Below are 14,899 nucleotides of genomic sequence, written 5' to 3' on the forward strand. Positions count from 1 at the left end.
ATATATATATATAATATATATGTAAATGTTATTTTTGTATATATTACATATTTTTAATTTTTATTTTTTTATTTTTATATCTGTGCATTTATAGAAACATATATATTTAAAAAATGTGTGTAATCCCTCCCTGGGGGGATTTAAAAGCTCTGTACATGTGGCACTTGGGGACAGGGTTTGGCCTTGGATTAATGATAATGGAGATTATCTGAGAGGGCTTTTAAAACCTCAATGATTCCATGGTTCTCTCTGCATTCATGTAGAGAAATATTCACCATCTTTGTACCCCAAACCCCTCACAATTAACGAAATTTGAAGGTTTGGTCTGGGGCAAAGCTGATTTTTTTCCCCTGGATCTGCTGGGATGTTGGTTTCCTGTGTTTCCACTCACAGCTTTGGCTTTAGCTCTTGAATTCTGTTTGTCCCAACCTACAGTTTTCCCACTTTTACCCTTCTGCTGGGTAAAAAGTGATAAAGTTTTCCCATTTTTACCCTCTGGGTGTGGGGCTGAGCTTCCAGCTGGGGTTAAACCACCACAGCCCGTTTTTGGCACCCACAATGGGCTCTTCTGAGGGGATTTTCACCGTCATTTTCGCAGCATGAAAAACATCTTGCATTCAGGAGCTGTTGCTTGGAGACTGTGAAGTTCCCAGACACTCCATGAATTACTTGTGGCAGTTCTGTATCACTAATTCCCCACTCAGGAACAGAAATGTGCTCTGGGTGCAGTCCTGGCTTGTGGGGGTTTAAAAAAATCCATAATAAATAGGAATAGGCATGGAGATATCATTTAGGGTGCAATAGCATTATAGATATTTTATTGAAGCTGAAACTTGGGATTTAAAGACGTCATTTCACTGCTTTTGAATCTTGAATTGCTCCAATAGATGCTGCTGTACAAAGCATCAATCCTTGAGTTGTTTTGTCTTCTTTTAGAGTTTTTTTTTTTTTGCTTTTTGGGGTATTTCAGGTTGATTTTGGGTTGATTTTAGGCGATTTGGTGTCCCTCACCCTCCCTGGCCAGGTCATCCAGCTCCTACTGGGGCTTTTGGGTTATTTTGGGGTGATTTTGACATCATTTTTGGTGACTTTTGCATATTTTTATGGGTTTTTAAAAATTTCTTGGTGGTTTTCTGCATTTTGGGTTAATTTGGGGGTGATTTTAGGTGATTTTGGGTCACTCACCCTCCCTGGCCAGGTCATCCAGCTTCTGCTGGGGCTTTTGGGGTGATTTTGGATGATTTTGCATGATTTCAGGCTTAATTTTGGGTATTTTTATGGGGTTTTTTTGCATTTTTCGGGTGGTTTTCTGTAAACCTGGAATTCCCTTCCTGTGCTGCTAGAATTTAACCAGGGAGAGCCTGCAAGTTTCTGAGCTACACAAATCCTTTTGTAACACACCAGCTACAAAAAGCAACCACTGCAGTGTCCTGCTGCTAATACCATTTATTGTATTATTGTATTATAACAGCATTATTTATTATAGTATTTATTTTTATAGTATTTATTATATTATTATTATATATGATATATATTCTTTATTAGATATTATTTATTATATCATTACAATTATATTTATTATATATTATATAATGTATATTATAATATACATTATAATCTATTATATAATGTATATTATAATATAATATATATTATATAATGTATATATAATATATATAATTATATATAATGATATAATATATATTATTTATAGTATTATATTATTTATTATATAGTATTTATATTATAGTACTTATTATCGTTTTTATATTATAGTATTTAATATTTTGTGTTTTAGTATTTTTATATAGTACTAAATACTATAATATTTTACATTACCGTATTTATTTTTATATTATAGTATTATTTTTATATTATAGTACTTATTTTATATTATAGCATTTTATATTTTATATATATATATATAATATATTTATATAATATATATTTATTATAATATATTAACATATATGTATATAGTATATAGTATATAATATACAATATATAATAGACAATATATAATATATAATATATGATATATGATATATAATATATAATATATAATATATAATATATAATATATAATATATAATATATAATATATAATATATAATATATAATATATAATATATAATATATGGTATATGGTATATGATATATGATATATGATATATGAGATATATATTTATTTAAATATATATTTATTTTATATTATAGTATTTTATATTTTATATTATAGTATTTATTTTTATATTCTTATTTTTATTTATATTATCATATTTATGTTATAGTATTTCTTTATATATTTTTTATTATAGCATTTATTTTGTTGTATTTATTATTTATCACTATTTATTATAGTAATTAGTGTATTATAACAGCAATTATTTCATTTTTACCCTGCCTTTCTCTACATAGAATGTCTTCTACCACACATTAAGCTTTTTAAATGTTTTATTAATTGAGGCGGCTCGGTGTGACATTAGCAGTGCGCGCGCAGCGCCCCCGCTCCGTGCCCATTTGCTCCGCGCTGGGAGCGCCGTGCCGGGCTCCGGGGGCTGTGCGGGTGCCCGGGCTGGACGCGGCCGAGCCCCGGGAGCCGCAGCGGGAGGAGCAGCCCGGCCCTGCCCGCCCTGAGCGCCCGGCTGTGAAATGCTCCCGGGAGGACTCGCAGCAATTCCGTTTCTCTGTGACACTCTCCGTTCTGTGCTGCTGCTGCTGCCCGGGGCAGCGCTGACACTTGGGTTTATCCAGCCGGAGACAGCTGGCTGCGTTCCAATCCTTCCGCTGGCTGCTGGTATTGTGAGGTGCCTTGAGAGCCTAAGCTGGTGAAAGGCTGGGGATAAATGTAAAACATCCTGTCCTTTCCTTTCAAAGCAGATTCAGAGGGTGGGAGCAGCTCCCTTTAAATTCCACATTGCCAGGGTGAGAAGATTCTGAAATAGTGCTTTAATTGAGAATTTTGTGAGACAATTGCTCATTAGCACCAGGTCTTTTTAAAAAAAAGAGTAAATGCACATAAAGAAAATCAAAAGGGTGAGCAGCATGAGGAGACACAAAATGCTTTAAGAAAATGTTATCTTAATTCTGCTTTTGTACTGTTTTCTTCAAAGCTTTATGTCAATGTTGAGCCTGTATTAATCTCTTTGATAACACTGTGTAATGCAAAAATATATGTAATAAATAGAATAGAATAGAATAGAATAGAATAGAATAGAATAGAATACATAATGTATATAATATATATCATCCCTACATTCCCTATATTATATATATAATATAATATATAAATATATATTATATATATCACCCCTACATTTCCCTATATATATAATATAATAAATATAATATAATAAATATAATATAATAAATATAATATAATATAATATAACATAACATAACATAACATAACATAACATAACATAACATAACATAATTAATATAATATAATAAATATAATATAATATAATATAATATAATATAATATATAATGTATATAATCCCTACATGTCCCTATACTATATATATCATATAATATATAAATATATATAATATATATAATCCCTACATTTACCTATATTATATATATAATATAATATATAAATATATACAATATATATAATCCCTACATTTCTGTGCAGACATGGAGGAGTAAACCCACTTGCTACTGCCCCTCAACCCATTTCCACAACATTTTTTTTTTACCTTTTGGTCTCTTTAGATTAAAACCTTTTGAAATGTGACAAATGCTGCTGGATCAATGCCCTCTTGGTGCTCATTTTATTTCAAATGTAGATTCTCAGCACTTCAGGCCCTAATGCTGAAAATAAGGAGGTTGGAAAATAAAGGTAAAATAAACCAGACTGACTAACAGGAGCCTTTTCTTCACAGGCAGAATTTTCAGAAATCAACTTGATAGCCCATGCTGATGGCAATTATGCAGTTGATGTCCAAATCATTCGAAATGGCACAAAAGTTGTCAGGTAAGCAAAACTCAATGGAATATCAGCAAAAAGCAATAAATGGCATCATGTGTGCATGGGAAAGGTGCTGAGTGCTTCAGTTGTGTTTGTGGATTTTGAGCGATGCCCCTCAGGGAGAGCAGAAAATAAAATATCTGATTTGTGACAACCTTTTTGTGACAGGGAGGGCACATCTTGACATTTTAATCAAGGGGGAAAATGGATTTATTAAGGGAAGGAAGTCCAGAATAAAGAATACATGGTTGGGAGTTGGGGTTATTGATTTGGGTTTTATGTTTGCTACAGAAGGACCCAAATTTGGTGATTTTGTGCCTGCCAGACTTTCCCAGAGTAGCAGAATTTATTTCCAACATGGAATATTTTCTATCGAAACAGACCAGGGCAGTTCCTGGGATATTTCAGCCTGTTTGAAACATTTTGGTTTAAACACCTCACATTTCCCAAGAGCTGTTTTGTCTAAAGAGGATGATGCCAAGGAAGGCAGGGTAAATTTAACTTTTGGTTTTTTTCAGTGAGGACATCAACAGCTTCATAAAAAACAAGGCAAAATAAAAAATTAAGGAAGTATTAGGAAAGTTTTATCAGCAAAATTATTATATAGGATAAATTATTATCAAAACTATATGCAATATTTTATTTAAATGGTGAGAATCGCTCCTATTTTGGCATTTATGTGTAAGTGAAGTGTAGCAGTTGTTTGGCTGAAAATTTGAATTTAAAGGCAGAGATACACAAGCTTGTCCTGGATCTTTATGGTTTGCAGAACATATGTCCAAATAAAAGATTTGAATATTTCTACTCATTCATGTAAAAAAACAAACAAGGAAAAACATAATAAAAAACCAAAACAAACCAAAATACCAAAACAACAAAAACTCCAGGAAAAAATATTAAAGATGAGTTTATGCTTCAAAATTCCCATCCTTTAATCTCTGGCATGTTTTAAAAATATTGCAGTTCCATACAAAAACAATGATCTTGTGCCAAACCCACAGGATTATTTCCTTGGAAGAGTAAGAGATTTGATTTTTCTTAGGGTTGGTGGAATTTTTTAGCCAATGATGGAAGTTTTGGAGCCAAGAAATCTCGATCACTGCTCCCTGGTGGCTTTTCTGTACTATTCCAAAAAGTGTTTTAAAAAGTATCAAGTCCAAGTTGCCATCAAAACACATCAGGAGAAAATGAGGGCTGGGAACCTCCAGAAAATAACATCTCCAAAGATCTGCAAGTCATGAGAAAACTTGGTAAAAGTGCTGCTGTTCTTAGGAAAAAAAAGGAGATTTGTGTTATCAGATAACTCTGAGAATGAGATAACAATATTAGAGTTTTATGTGTGATTTGTTTACCCAAATAGAAGTACCTGAAGCTGATAATCTTCCCCCAAATCTGGTGTGAGACACCTGGGGTTGTGGCTTGTGGAGGTGCAGGCATGATGGGAGAGAATTCTCTGTTTCTGTGATAATTGGAGATATTTGTTGTCAATAATAACAAATTATTAGGCCCAAAGTAACTTTGGATCACATATTTATGAGCAAATTATTAGTTAGCAAAATCATAGAAATTTCAATTACAAAATTTTGCTGGTTTGGTTTAGTTTAGGAGGAAAAAAAAAATTTAACAGCACTGACTTGTTTGTTTTTTGTGAATGAAAAGCATACCATGAAAAATTATTTTTTTCTGCAGCATAATGCTGAGATTTTTGGATCTTGATGCTTGAGCCACAATTCAAATTTTCCTCCTGGTCTCCTTCTGGCTGCAGTCAGTCCATCCAGCATTAATTACAGAACTGGAAAAATTATGGGAATATACCATATTCCTTTGAGGAGTTTTTACAAAGCAAACACTATTTCTTTATTTTTAATTTTTAAAAAGTACATCCCCTCCATTTCCCAATTCTTTCATTAAATTGGTCTTTGAGAAGACACTTTCTGTTCTTTTATTTGAAACCACAGCACTGTCTGGGATGTGTTATCCCCTTTATTTTAATAAATAAAAGTTGCCTCTTTCTTTCACTGAGGAGTCTGCAATTTTAATGAGGGTGTGTGGGAATTGGAAAAACAGAAACTTCTACAGACACTGAAGAGTTTGACCTAAAACCTTATACAAAGCTTAAATTAATATAGAAATAAAATACACAAACATTAAACAAAAAAAATCATAAACTTGTGTTTCTATAATTGCAAGAAAAAATATACCTCAAGTAAATAAAACACTACATTAATAAAAATGGTGAAGAGTTTATAATGTAAGGGTGTGCCGGTACAGAATAAGCTAAAAGTTTAAAAATTGTAATAGAAACATATATATAAATATAACAAAAACCTATTAAACAAAAATATCTACAGTACAACAACATTAAATAAAAAATAAGGAGTCAGAAAAACAAAATAAACCTTATAGCAACTATCAATTAAGTTAAAAAGTTATATATTACCTTATAACAAAAACCTTTTAACTACTTTTAAACTATTACCAGCTACTTACTCTCACAAATCTCACAATGTCTAAAACTAAAATATTTATCTGAATAATAAATCATTCTTAACCCAAAAATAGTCCCATCCCTTCATTATATAACAGCAATAAAGGCATCATTAATCCTCTAAGTATTACATTCATGCTGGGCCAGTAAATTGGATTTCCATGTTCCAAACTCTTGAAACTTTGACCGCAACATCTCAGGGTTGTACTGTAGATATTCTTTAGGAATTCTCTTTAAAGGCAAGGATTTCTTTACAGGTTTTGCTCATTGAGCTTCAGTGCCATTTTGGCGACTCTTGACAGCAAATCTTTAATGTTGCTTTTGCCAGATCCTGCAGGTTTGGGGTTTTATTTATTTTTACACTGATAAAACGTTGGCGCAGGGTGCCCAGAGCAGCTGTGGCTGCCCCTGGATCCCTGGCAGTGCCCAAGGCCAGGCTGGACAGGGTTTGGAGCAGCCTGGGAAGATGCATTTCCACTAGATGCCTTCCACCAGAAAAGAAAATGAACTTTAAAAGCTCCCCTCCAACCCAAACACTTCTGTGATTTGAAATCCAAGAATCCAACTAATCTACTTGGACTGCTGCATCCAAGCTGGGATCTCAGAACTGCTAAAGCAATTTTAACATGGATTTTAATTGTACTGTTGTTTTTCATCTACCAGACTGAGAATTCAGAATGATTTTGTAATCTTCAGAGTGTCTTATTTCAGTAAATAGCTTGTATTTATTTAAGGCATGTAAATAATTTCGCCAATTTACTACGCTAATTTAATTTACCCTGCAGTTATACCTCTTTTAGGAATGTGAAATCTTCAAGCTAGTCTGGGCTTTCTTCCCCTGTAAAACTGGAATGCAGAAAAGACTCTTTCAACCATCACATTTGGGAGTGAATTGCCCCTGCTCTGGAGGCTCTGTCCTGTTGGTTTATGTTTTTTATTTTCCATCACCTTCTCCAGGAACAAAATGTCAGGGTTGGAGTAAGGTGAGGATGGTGTGAGATTGTTGGCAAAGGTGCAGGTTGATAGGCAGGGAACCAGGGGAAATGCTGGTCAGATACCAGAGAGAAAAGGGGGAAATGCAGCTGTAAGTCAAAAAATTCATTTTGACAAGTGTCTTGATCAAAAGTCCAGTTGTGATTCTCTCTGTTATGGTCTGATTCCATTTGCCAGCAATGTGGTTGCTTCATCTCTTACTGTCCTTAAAACAGCCTGATAGTAATTGTGAAAAAAACCCAAATAAATTGTTCCCCAAAAGCCCAAGTTTGGGGCAGAGGCCTTTACCTGCTTTAGTTTTGCTTGTCACTGCTCAGAAACTGGAGACCAAGGACATGCCTAGAGGTTATAGATGTGATTTATCTGTCAGAAGGAGAACAACCTGAAATCCATGATAATTTCTCTCTCCTCTTGGAGAGAGGAACCTCATCCCTTCCAATAATGGAATCCCATTATTGAGGGGATGCTGAACAGATTAAGGGTGTTGCAGATTTTCATGAAGCCATTATGGCTCTTTCCATCTTCTGTCATTTTCCTTTGGTTCAAGTGTTTTTCACAATGCCATCATGTCTCACTCCCTTTTTTTTCCTTTGGTTTGAGTGTTTCTCATAAAACCACCATGGCTCATTCCATCTTTTGTCATTCCCTTTGGTTTAGTGCTTTCCTTGAAGATATCTTTCCGTATTTTCCCTTTGTTTTAGCGTTCTTCATGAAGCCGTTATGGTTCTTTCCATATTTTCTCTTTGGTTTGAGTTCTTTTCATTAAGCAGTCATGACTCTTTCTAACTTTTATCATTTCCCTTTAATTTAGTATTTTTCATGGAGCCATCATGATTCTTTCCATTTTTTTCCCTTTGGTTTGAGTGTTTTTCATGGAGCCATCACAGCTCTTTCCATCTTTGGTCATTTCCTTTTTGATTTAGTGTTTTCATGGACCCAATCATGGCTCTTTCCACCTTTTATCAATTCCCTTTGCTCTCAATGTTTTTCACAAAGCCATCATAGCTCTTTCCATATTTTCCCTTTGGTTTGAGTCTTTTCCATGAAGTCATCATGGCTCTTTCCATCTTTGGTCATTTCCTTTTTGATTTAGTGTTTTTAATGAAGCCACCATGGCTCTTTCCACCATTTTTCATTACCCTTTGGTTTAGTACTTTTCATGAAGCCATCATGGCTCTTTCCATCTTTTATAATTTCCCTTTGGTTTAGTGTATTCCTTGAAGCCATCATGGGTCTTTCCATCTTTGGTCATTTCCCTTTGATTTAGTGTTTTTAATGAAGCCACCATGGCTCTTTCCACCTTTTATCATTACCCTTTGATTTTGTGTTTTTCATGGAGCCTATCATGGCTCTTTCGATCTTTTATAATTTCCCTTTGGTTTGAGTGTTTTTCATGAAGCCATCCCAGCTTTCTCCATCTTTTGTAATTTCTCTTGGGTTTAGTGTTTTTCACAAAGCCCTTTCCCTGGCTCTTACAATTTTTTCCCTTTGGTTTGAGTGGTTTTCATAAAACCATCATGGCTCTTTCTAACTTTAATAATTTCCGTTTAATTTAGTGTTTTTCATGAAGCCATGATGGTTCTTTCCATTTATTCCCTTTGGTTTTAGTATTTTTCATAAAACCATCATGGCTCTTTCCATATTTTATCATTTCCCTTTTTTTCATGAAGCTACCATGGCACCTTCAACCTTTTATCACTTCCCTTTGGTTTGAGTGTTTTTCATGATGACATCATGGTTCTTTCCATCTTCTGACATTTCCCTTTGGCTGAGTGTTTTCCTTGAAGCCATCATGGCTTTTTCCAACGTTTGTCATTACCCTTTGGCTGAGTGTTTTTCATGAAGCCATCATGGCGCTTTCCATCTTTTGTCATCCCCCTTTGCTTTGCGTGTTCTTCCAGCCCTTCCTTACTCCCCCACCAGCCATTTTCCCCCCACCGCACACTTTGCTGTGGAAGGACACCCAGTTTGCTGGTGGATTTTTAGGACTGTGGATGTTTTTTGGCAGGTCGTTCCGGCCCGACTTCGTGCTGGTGCGGCAGCACTCGTACAGCATGGCGGAGAACGAGGATTTCCGCAACCTCATCATCGGCATGCAGTACGCCGGCGTGCCCAGCGTCAACTCCCTCGAGTCCATCTACAACTTCTGCGACAAGCCCTGGGTGGTGAGTGATGCTGCTGTGCCTTTGGGGGACACAGAGCAGAAAGGTTCAGAGAATAAAGCGGGGATTGATGAAAGCCCTTCAGCAGGCACAGCTTGGGCAGCCACAGCCTCCAGAGGCTGCACCCAAGGTGGGCTGTAAGAGTTTAAATGAGAGATGTTGGATTTTAGGTGGCTCTCCAAAATGAAGTTTATTCCATCTAAAATGGAGTTTATTCCATCCAAGAGGTTACAGCAGCCCAGGGTTGTGGGTGACAGAGCTGTGCCCACAGCTGTCAGCTCCAGCTGCAGCCAGGCCTGGAGACCCTTTGGTTTTGGTTACAATGCATTTCACACTTTTCTTTGCTGAGCATCTTCATACAGCAGAACCAATCTATACTTTAACTTTTATCTATAGCCTGTCATAACTACTATAATTACCATATTCATGTTACTGTTCTCCAATCACTAAAATTCAGTACATTACAGTTTACGCTAGAAGTTGTTTTTCAGTTTTCTTGCAGTAGAAAATTCTGATAATTTTTTCTACTTGCAACTTTGCTGACTTGTTTGCCTGTGCTATCTTTCTGCTTGGTAAAAACATCTTATTTAAAGTAAGTCTATCCTTTGCTCTAAGTCATAAAAGCTTTCTAACTAACACACCTTTTGCTTTCTTAGTTATCCAGTGACTGGATGAGCAATTCTTTTCTTCTCTATCAAAACTTGCTTCCATCTCTATTCCTTCATCAAACTCTACATTTAAAAATCTTTCTGCTTAGCACATATATCTGTGAGACTTTCTTGTCAAACTTTCATCCTTCCCAACAGTGATGGACACGAGTTTGTCACACAATTATCAGTTTGGTCATTCACAGATCAGGGGTTAATGCTCCAATTAGAACTGCAGGTAATGCAGTCATTCACCCCCAGTTTTCTTCCCCCAACTCAATTTAGTTTATACTTCTTGGGGCCTGAGGCAGTGAGGTGTCATTGATTCCCAGGCCTAGAGGGGAATTGTTGTGTCTGACCAAAACCTGAAGACAGTAACCAGCACTCTGTATGGAGTTTTAAAGTTATATCCTAATGACGTACAGGATTTGAGAAACAAAAAAGCTAAATCCTAAGCTGGATTTAAAAACATAAAAGCTAAATCACTGCACCTGGAAATTTCCTGGGCCTGGCATTTCAGCTGCTGCATTGCATGTTTCACTCCCCTTCATGAACGTTGATCATCAAACTTCCCTCACTGAGCAGTGAAACAGTGGAAGGATTAAAAACCAAACTAAGATATTTCAATAATTTTTTTTTCAAAGAGCCAGTGTGGGGACAGAGAGGAAAAATCTTTGTAGTACAAATAGAGAAGTAAGTGAGGCCTCCAACGGAATGCTCCCCCCTGCTCACACGCTTCCTCAAGTGAGGAAAGAGTGTTTATTCACAATTTGTCTGGGAAAAGCAAGCTGAGAATATTTCTCATATTTGTGGTTTTGAACATAATTTGAACAGGCTCTAGGCAGTGTTTTCCTCATTCCTGTGAAATTTTTGGGGCTATGCTTTAGCAAGGCCATCTGAAGGGACTGGTTTCCTCATTTGAAAGCCCTTTTCATAACCCTGTGCCTCTGTGGTGGGGTTGGTCCTTTCAGTTATCCCTGGAGCACTGAGGCACCCACCCTGGAGAGCCACTGAGCTTTGCCAGCTTCAGTGGAGAAGCCAATGCTGTTTTTCTTGACAAGTTCTGTAGAAATGGAGGCGGAATTTGGTGATTCTTTTGGTTCATGAAGAACTAACCATTAGCAGCAGCAAGTTAAAAATATGCTGCTGTAAAATGTCCTGATCCACGGGGCATCACTGCTCCTACAATTCCTTTGTCCAACAGCTAAAACAACTTTAAAAAATCCCACTTCTCATAAATAGCCAAAACTTCATTTTTCCCTCTGGTATCTGGGTAAGAAAAGAAGAGTTGTCAATATTTTCCACACTGCAGGGAAGTTTTACTACAATACTTTTTATTGCCTTGAAGATTTTAATTTTTTAATACTTACTATGAAAATCTCTCCAAACGATTGTCAGCAGTTTTTAACATATACCTCTTGCAGCTCATTTTGTTATCCTTTTATGCTGCAATAAACTGCTGCAGGGAGGGAATAAATAATTGATAGGGCATTTACAACTTCTCTGTGCACACTGTACATTGCTGAATTCATTAATTTAGTGCATCCCATTTTCCAGCTGTGTGGCATTTCCCAGTGCTTTGATTCACTGGGTGGGGAGGCAAAGCCAGTAGCATTTATATGCAATAAAAATTAAGGAATAATTCTTCCTTACAAACTGCCATATCTATGTTTTTATCATTTATCACTGCCCTTCAAGTGGGTCCTAGTGAGGAGTGTGAGCTTTTAGTGTGAGCACTGAAATAATTTCTGTGCAAACACCAGGGCCTTTATTTGGCTTTTTAACTTGAATATCCTGCCTTGTGCTGGTGGTGGTGATGGGAGATGTAGAGACCTCTGTGTATATCCCAGAGCAGCACAAAATCCTCATTGGATTTGGAAAAGAAAAACAGTGGAAGAACTCGTGGCCCATGGGGGGATTTTTGGGATGTGGGGTCAGGATTTGGACTTCAATGCCCATTGTGGATCTCTTCCAACTCAGGATACTCTTTGCTTCTATAAAGGCATTTCAGAATACCTTTATATAATATTTGCAGGTACCCTGAGGGGTAAAAATCCCTTAACCCAGCCAACTTCATGGATGCTCAGATGTTGCAGCAGAAGCCAGGCACTGTTGGTTTTGCCAACATCATCATCTGCCTTGTTTGGTTGGACCAGTCTGGTGTGATTTCACTCCCTCCTGGGTGAAATCCCTGCTGAAAATTGTTGTGAATGCCTGGGAATAAACTAACTCATCAGTCTGCTGCTGCCTGCTAAAATTAAGGGTAAAATCCACTGTGCCCCTCCATGGCCGTGGCCATGTTTGGATTTGGCATCAATTAATCCTCTCTTGAGAGCATGGCAGGGATTTCTCCCTGCACAATCCCTTTGTCAACACCAGTGCCCTGATATTTGTGTGGAAGTTCTCTCTGCAAACATTTCAAGTGCAAAAAGCCCCGTGGAAAAAGGAGAAGCAGAAAGCTACAAAAAGCCATAAGTAATAATCTTTACTAATTCATGAGAAATAGATTGACTTTCCTGCAGGTAGAATGTGGAGTGGCAGAAGGGAATTACAGCTTTGATAACAGCAGGGGGAAAAAGGGGGGTGTGCAGTGGAATGGGCCTTGAAAGGATGGGAAATTATTGAGTCAGCCATGGGCAATGAGTCTTCCTTGTACCAGAGCAAAAGTAGGAGTAGTGGAGATCTGTAGGAGGGGAAGTCAGGGAGGTGAGACTGAAAGGGCTCTCAGATTAAATGAGAGTTAGAATTCAATGTTCAAGGTCTTTGGGCTTTAAATTATTGCTCTTCACTGTGTCAGGAGCACACAGCTCCAGATGTAGAACATCTTTCAGCTCTGAGGGCAGGTTCACATTCTGTGCCACAAACTGCAGCATCTGCCCTTAATTTTGCAGGAAAGCTCTTTTTGTACCCTGCCTTTCTGTGCACTTGACAATAGGCAGTGAACAAATCTGTGTTTGATCTGAGGGGCATCATTGAAAGGTGGCGTGTTGTAGTTATGATATTTTCTGAAAAATCCTTTCCTCGGGATTTTTCCTCCTGAGAAGCTGGGAGGCCTCAGGAACAAAATGTAAACAATGATTGTCTGCTGCTGTGGAATGCAACAGGTGCATCTGGGATTGGTCTCATGTGGTTGTTTCTAATTAATGGCCAATCACAGTCAGCTGGCTTGGACAGAGAGCCCAAGACAGAGCCTTTGTTATTTTTCCTTCTATTCTATTCTTAGCCTTCTGATGAAATCCTTTCTTCTATTCTTTTAGTATAGTTTTAATATAATAGATATCATAATATAATAAATCAAGCCTTCTGAAACATGGAGTCAGATCCTCATCTCTTCCCTCATCCTGGGACCCCTGTGAACACGGTCACAGGGTGTGGTGGGACGATGGCCAGGGATGCACTGAGAGCAGGAATTAAAGCTTGTATTCCCTGGTGTCAGGGCATGCACAGCTCCTCCAAATGCACAGCAGGAGCTCAGAGCACTGCACTGCCCTGTGAGCAGCCAGGTGGAAGGAAATGTTGGAATTTCCTTGGAAACGTAGGAGTGTGTGTGGGGGAGATGTTTGTGCTCTGAAACGTGTCCAGAGTGAGGGGTTGTTACAGCACTCGGGTGATTTCACTCCTGTGATAACATTTAGCACTTAGCTCATGGAAAATTCATGGCCCTGCCTCGAGATGGATTTCACTTAAGTGCTGGTAAGGATGTCAGAAAGCTGGGGGAAAGCATGGCTTTTATAAATAAAGGCTGAGTTCTTTATTGCTTAGCTGCGGAGGAACTGTTTTAAGGTTCGTGCCCTCCTTGAAGAATTATTATCAAAACATTAGAAAGTTTTAGTGCAGGGTCATGTTGCAAAGAAATTGTCTTGGGCATGAAATAACCCCATCAAACAAGACTAGAGTTTTATCTGGTTCAATTTTCAGCTACACTGAGTTAAGGCGAGGCAAAAACATCCACTGTCCTTGTAGGATTCCCAATTCTCCTCACAGTTTTACTCATATTTAATGGGGTGCAGATCCTGCTGTAAAGCATTTATGAAAAGGAAAAGTTAATCCAAAGTTAATATTTGATGTTATTTAAATTATGTTTTCCTTTAGAAAACATTCAGTAAATAAGGGAGGCTTCCCTTAACTGAGGCTTAGGAGCTTTATGCAAACTTTGTCATAGCACATGATGTCATTGTCCCTGGGGGGATTTGAGATTTAAATTCCATGTGGATGTGGAACTTAAGGACAAGGGTGAGTGGTGGACTAAGAAGGTCATGGTTAGTTCCTGGTCTGGGTGGTCCTAGAGGGGATTTTCCAACCCAAATGAGTCTGTGGTTCCATGGAGGTGTGTGAAGTAATTGTGCAGGCCAGAAGGAACTGCAAAATGTGGTGGTGATGATATCAGAGCTTGCAGCATTAGGTGAATCCCATTGTTTTAATTATGAAATAATTATTGAAAATAATTTCATAATTAAAATAATAACTTTAAAGATATTTTTAAATTTTAAAAATACAAAATATATTCTATTCTATTCTATTCTATTCTATTATATTATATTATATTATATTATATTGTATTATTAAAATAAAAATAATATTTAAATTTTTAAAATAATATTTAAAAAAACCAACAAAAAACATGTATTAAAA

At 36.9% G+C, this 14,899-nt stretch overlaps 1 protein-coding gene across 1 annotated transcript in view; it reads left to right on the forward strand.

Moving 5' to 3' along the window:
• Nucleotides 1-14,899, forward strand: part of SYN2 (synapsin II) — a 191,479-nt gene that overhangs the window by 74,161 nt on the left and 102,419 nt on the right. Inside the window, exons 3-4 of the mRNA XM_059480012.1 lie at nucleotides 3,892-3,983; nucleotides 9,467-9,623. Coding sequence (XP_059335995.1) covers nucleotides 3,892-3,983; nucleotides 9,467-9,623 — 249 coding nt within the window. The remainder of the gene's footprint in view (nucleotides 1-3,891; nucleotides 3,984-9,466; nucleotides 9,624-14,899) is intronic.

Source organism: Ammospiza nelsoni, chromosome 11 (genome assembly GCF_027579445.1).
Source record: "Ammospiza nelsoni isolate bAmmNel1 chromosome 11, bAmmNel1.pri, whole genome shotgun sequence".
NCBI lineage: Eukaryota > Metazoa > Chordata > Aves > Passeriformes > Passerellidae > Ammospiza > Ammospiza nelsoni.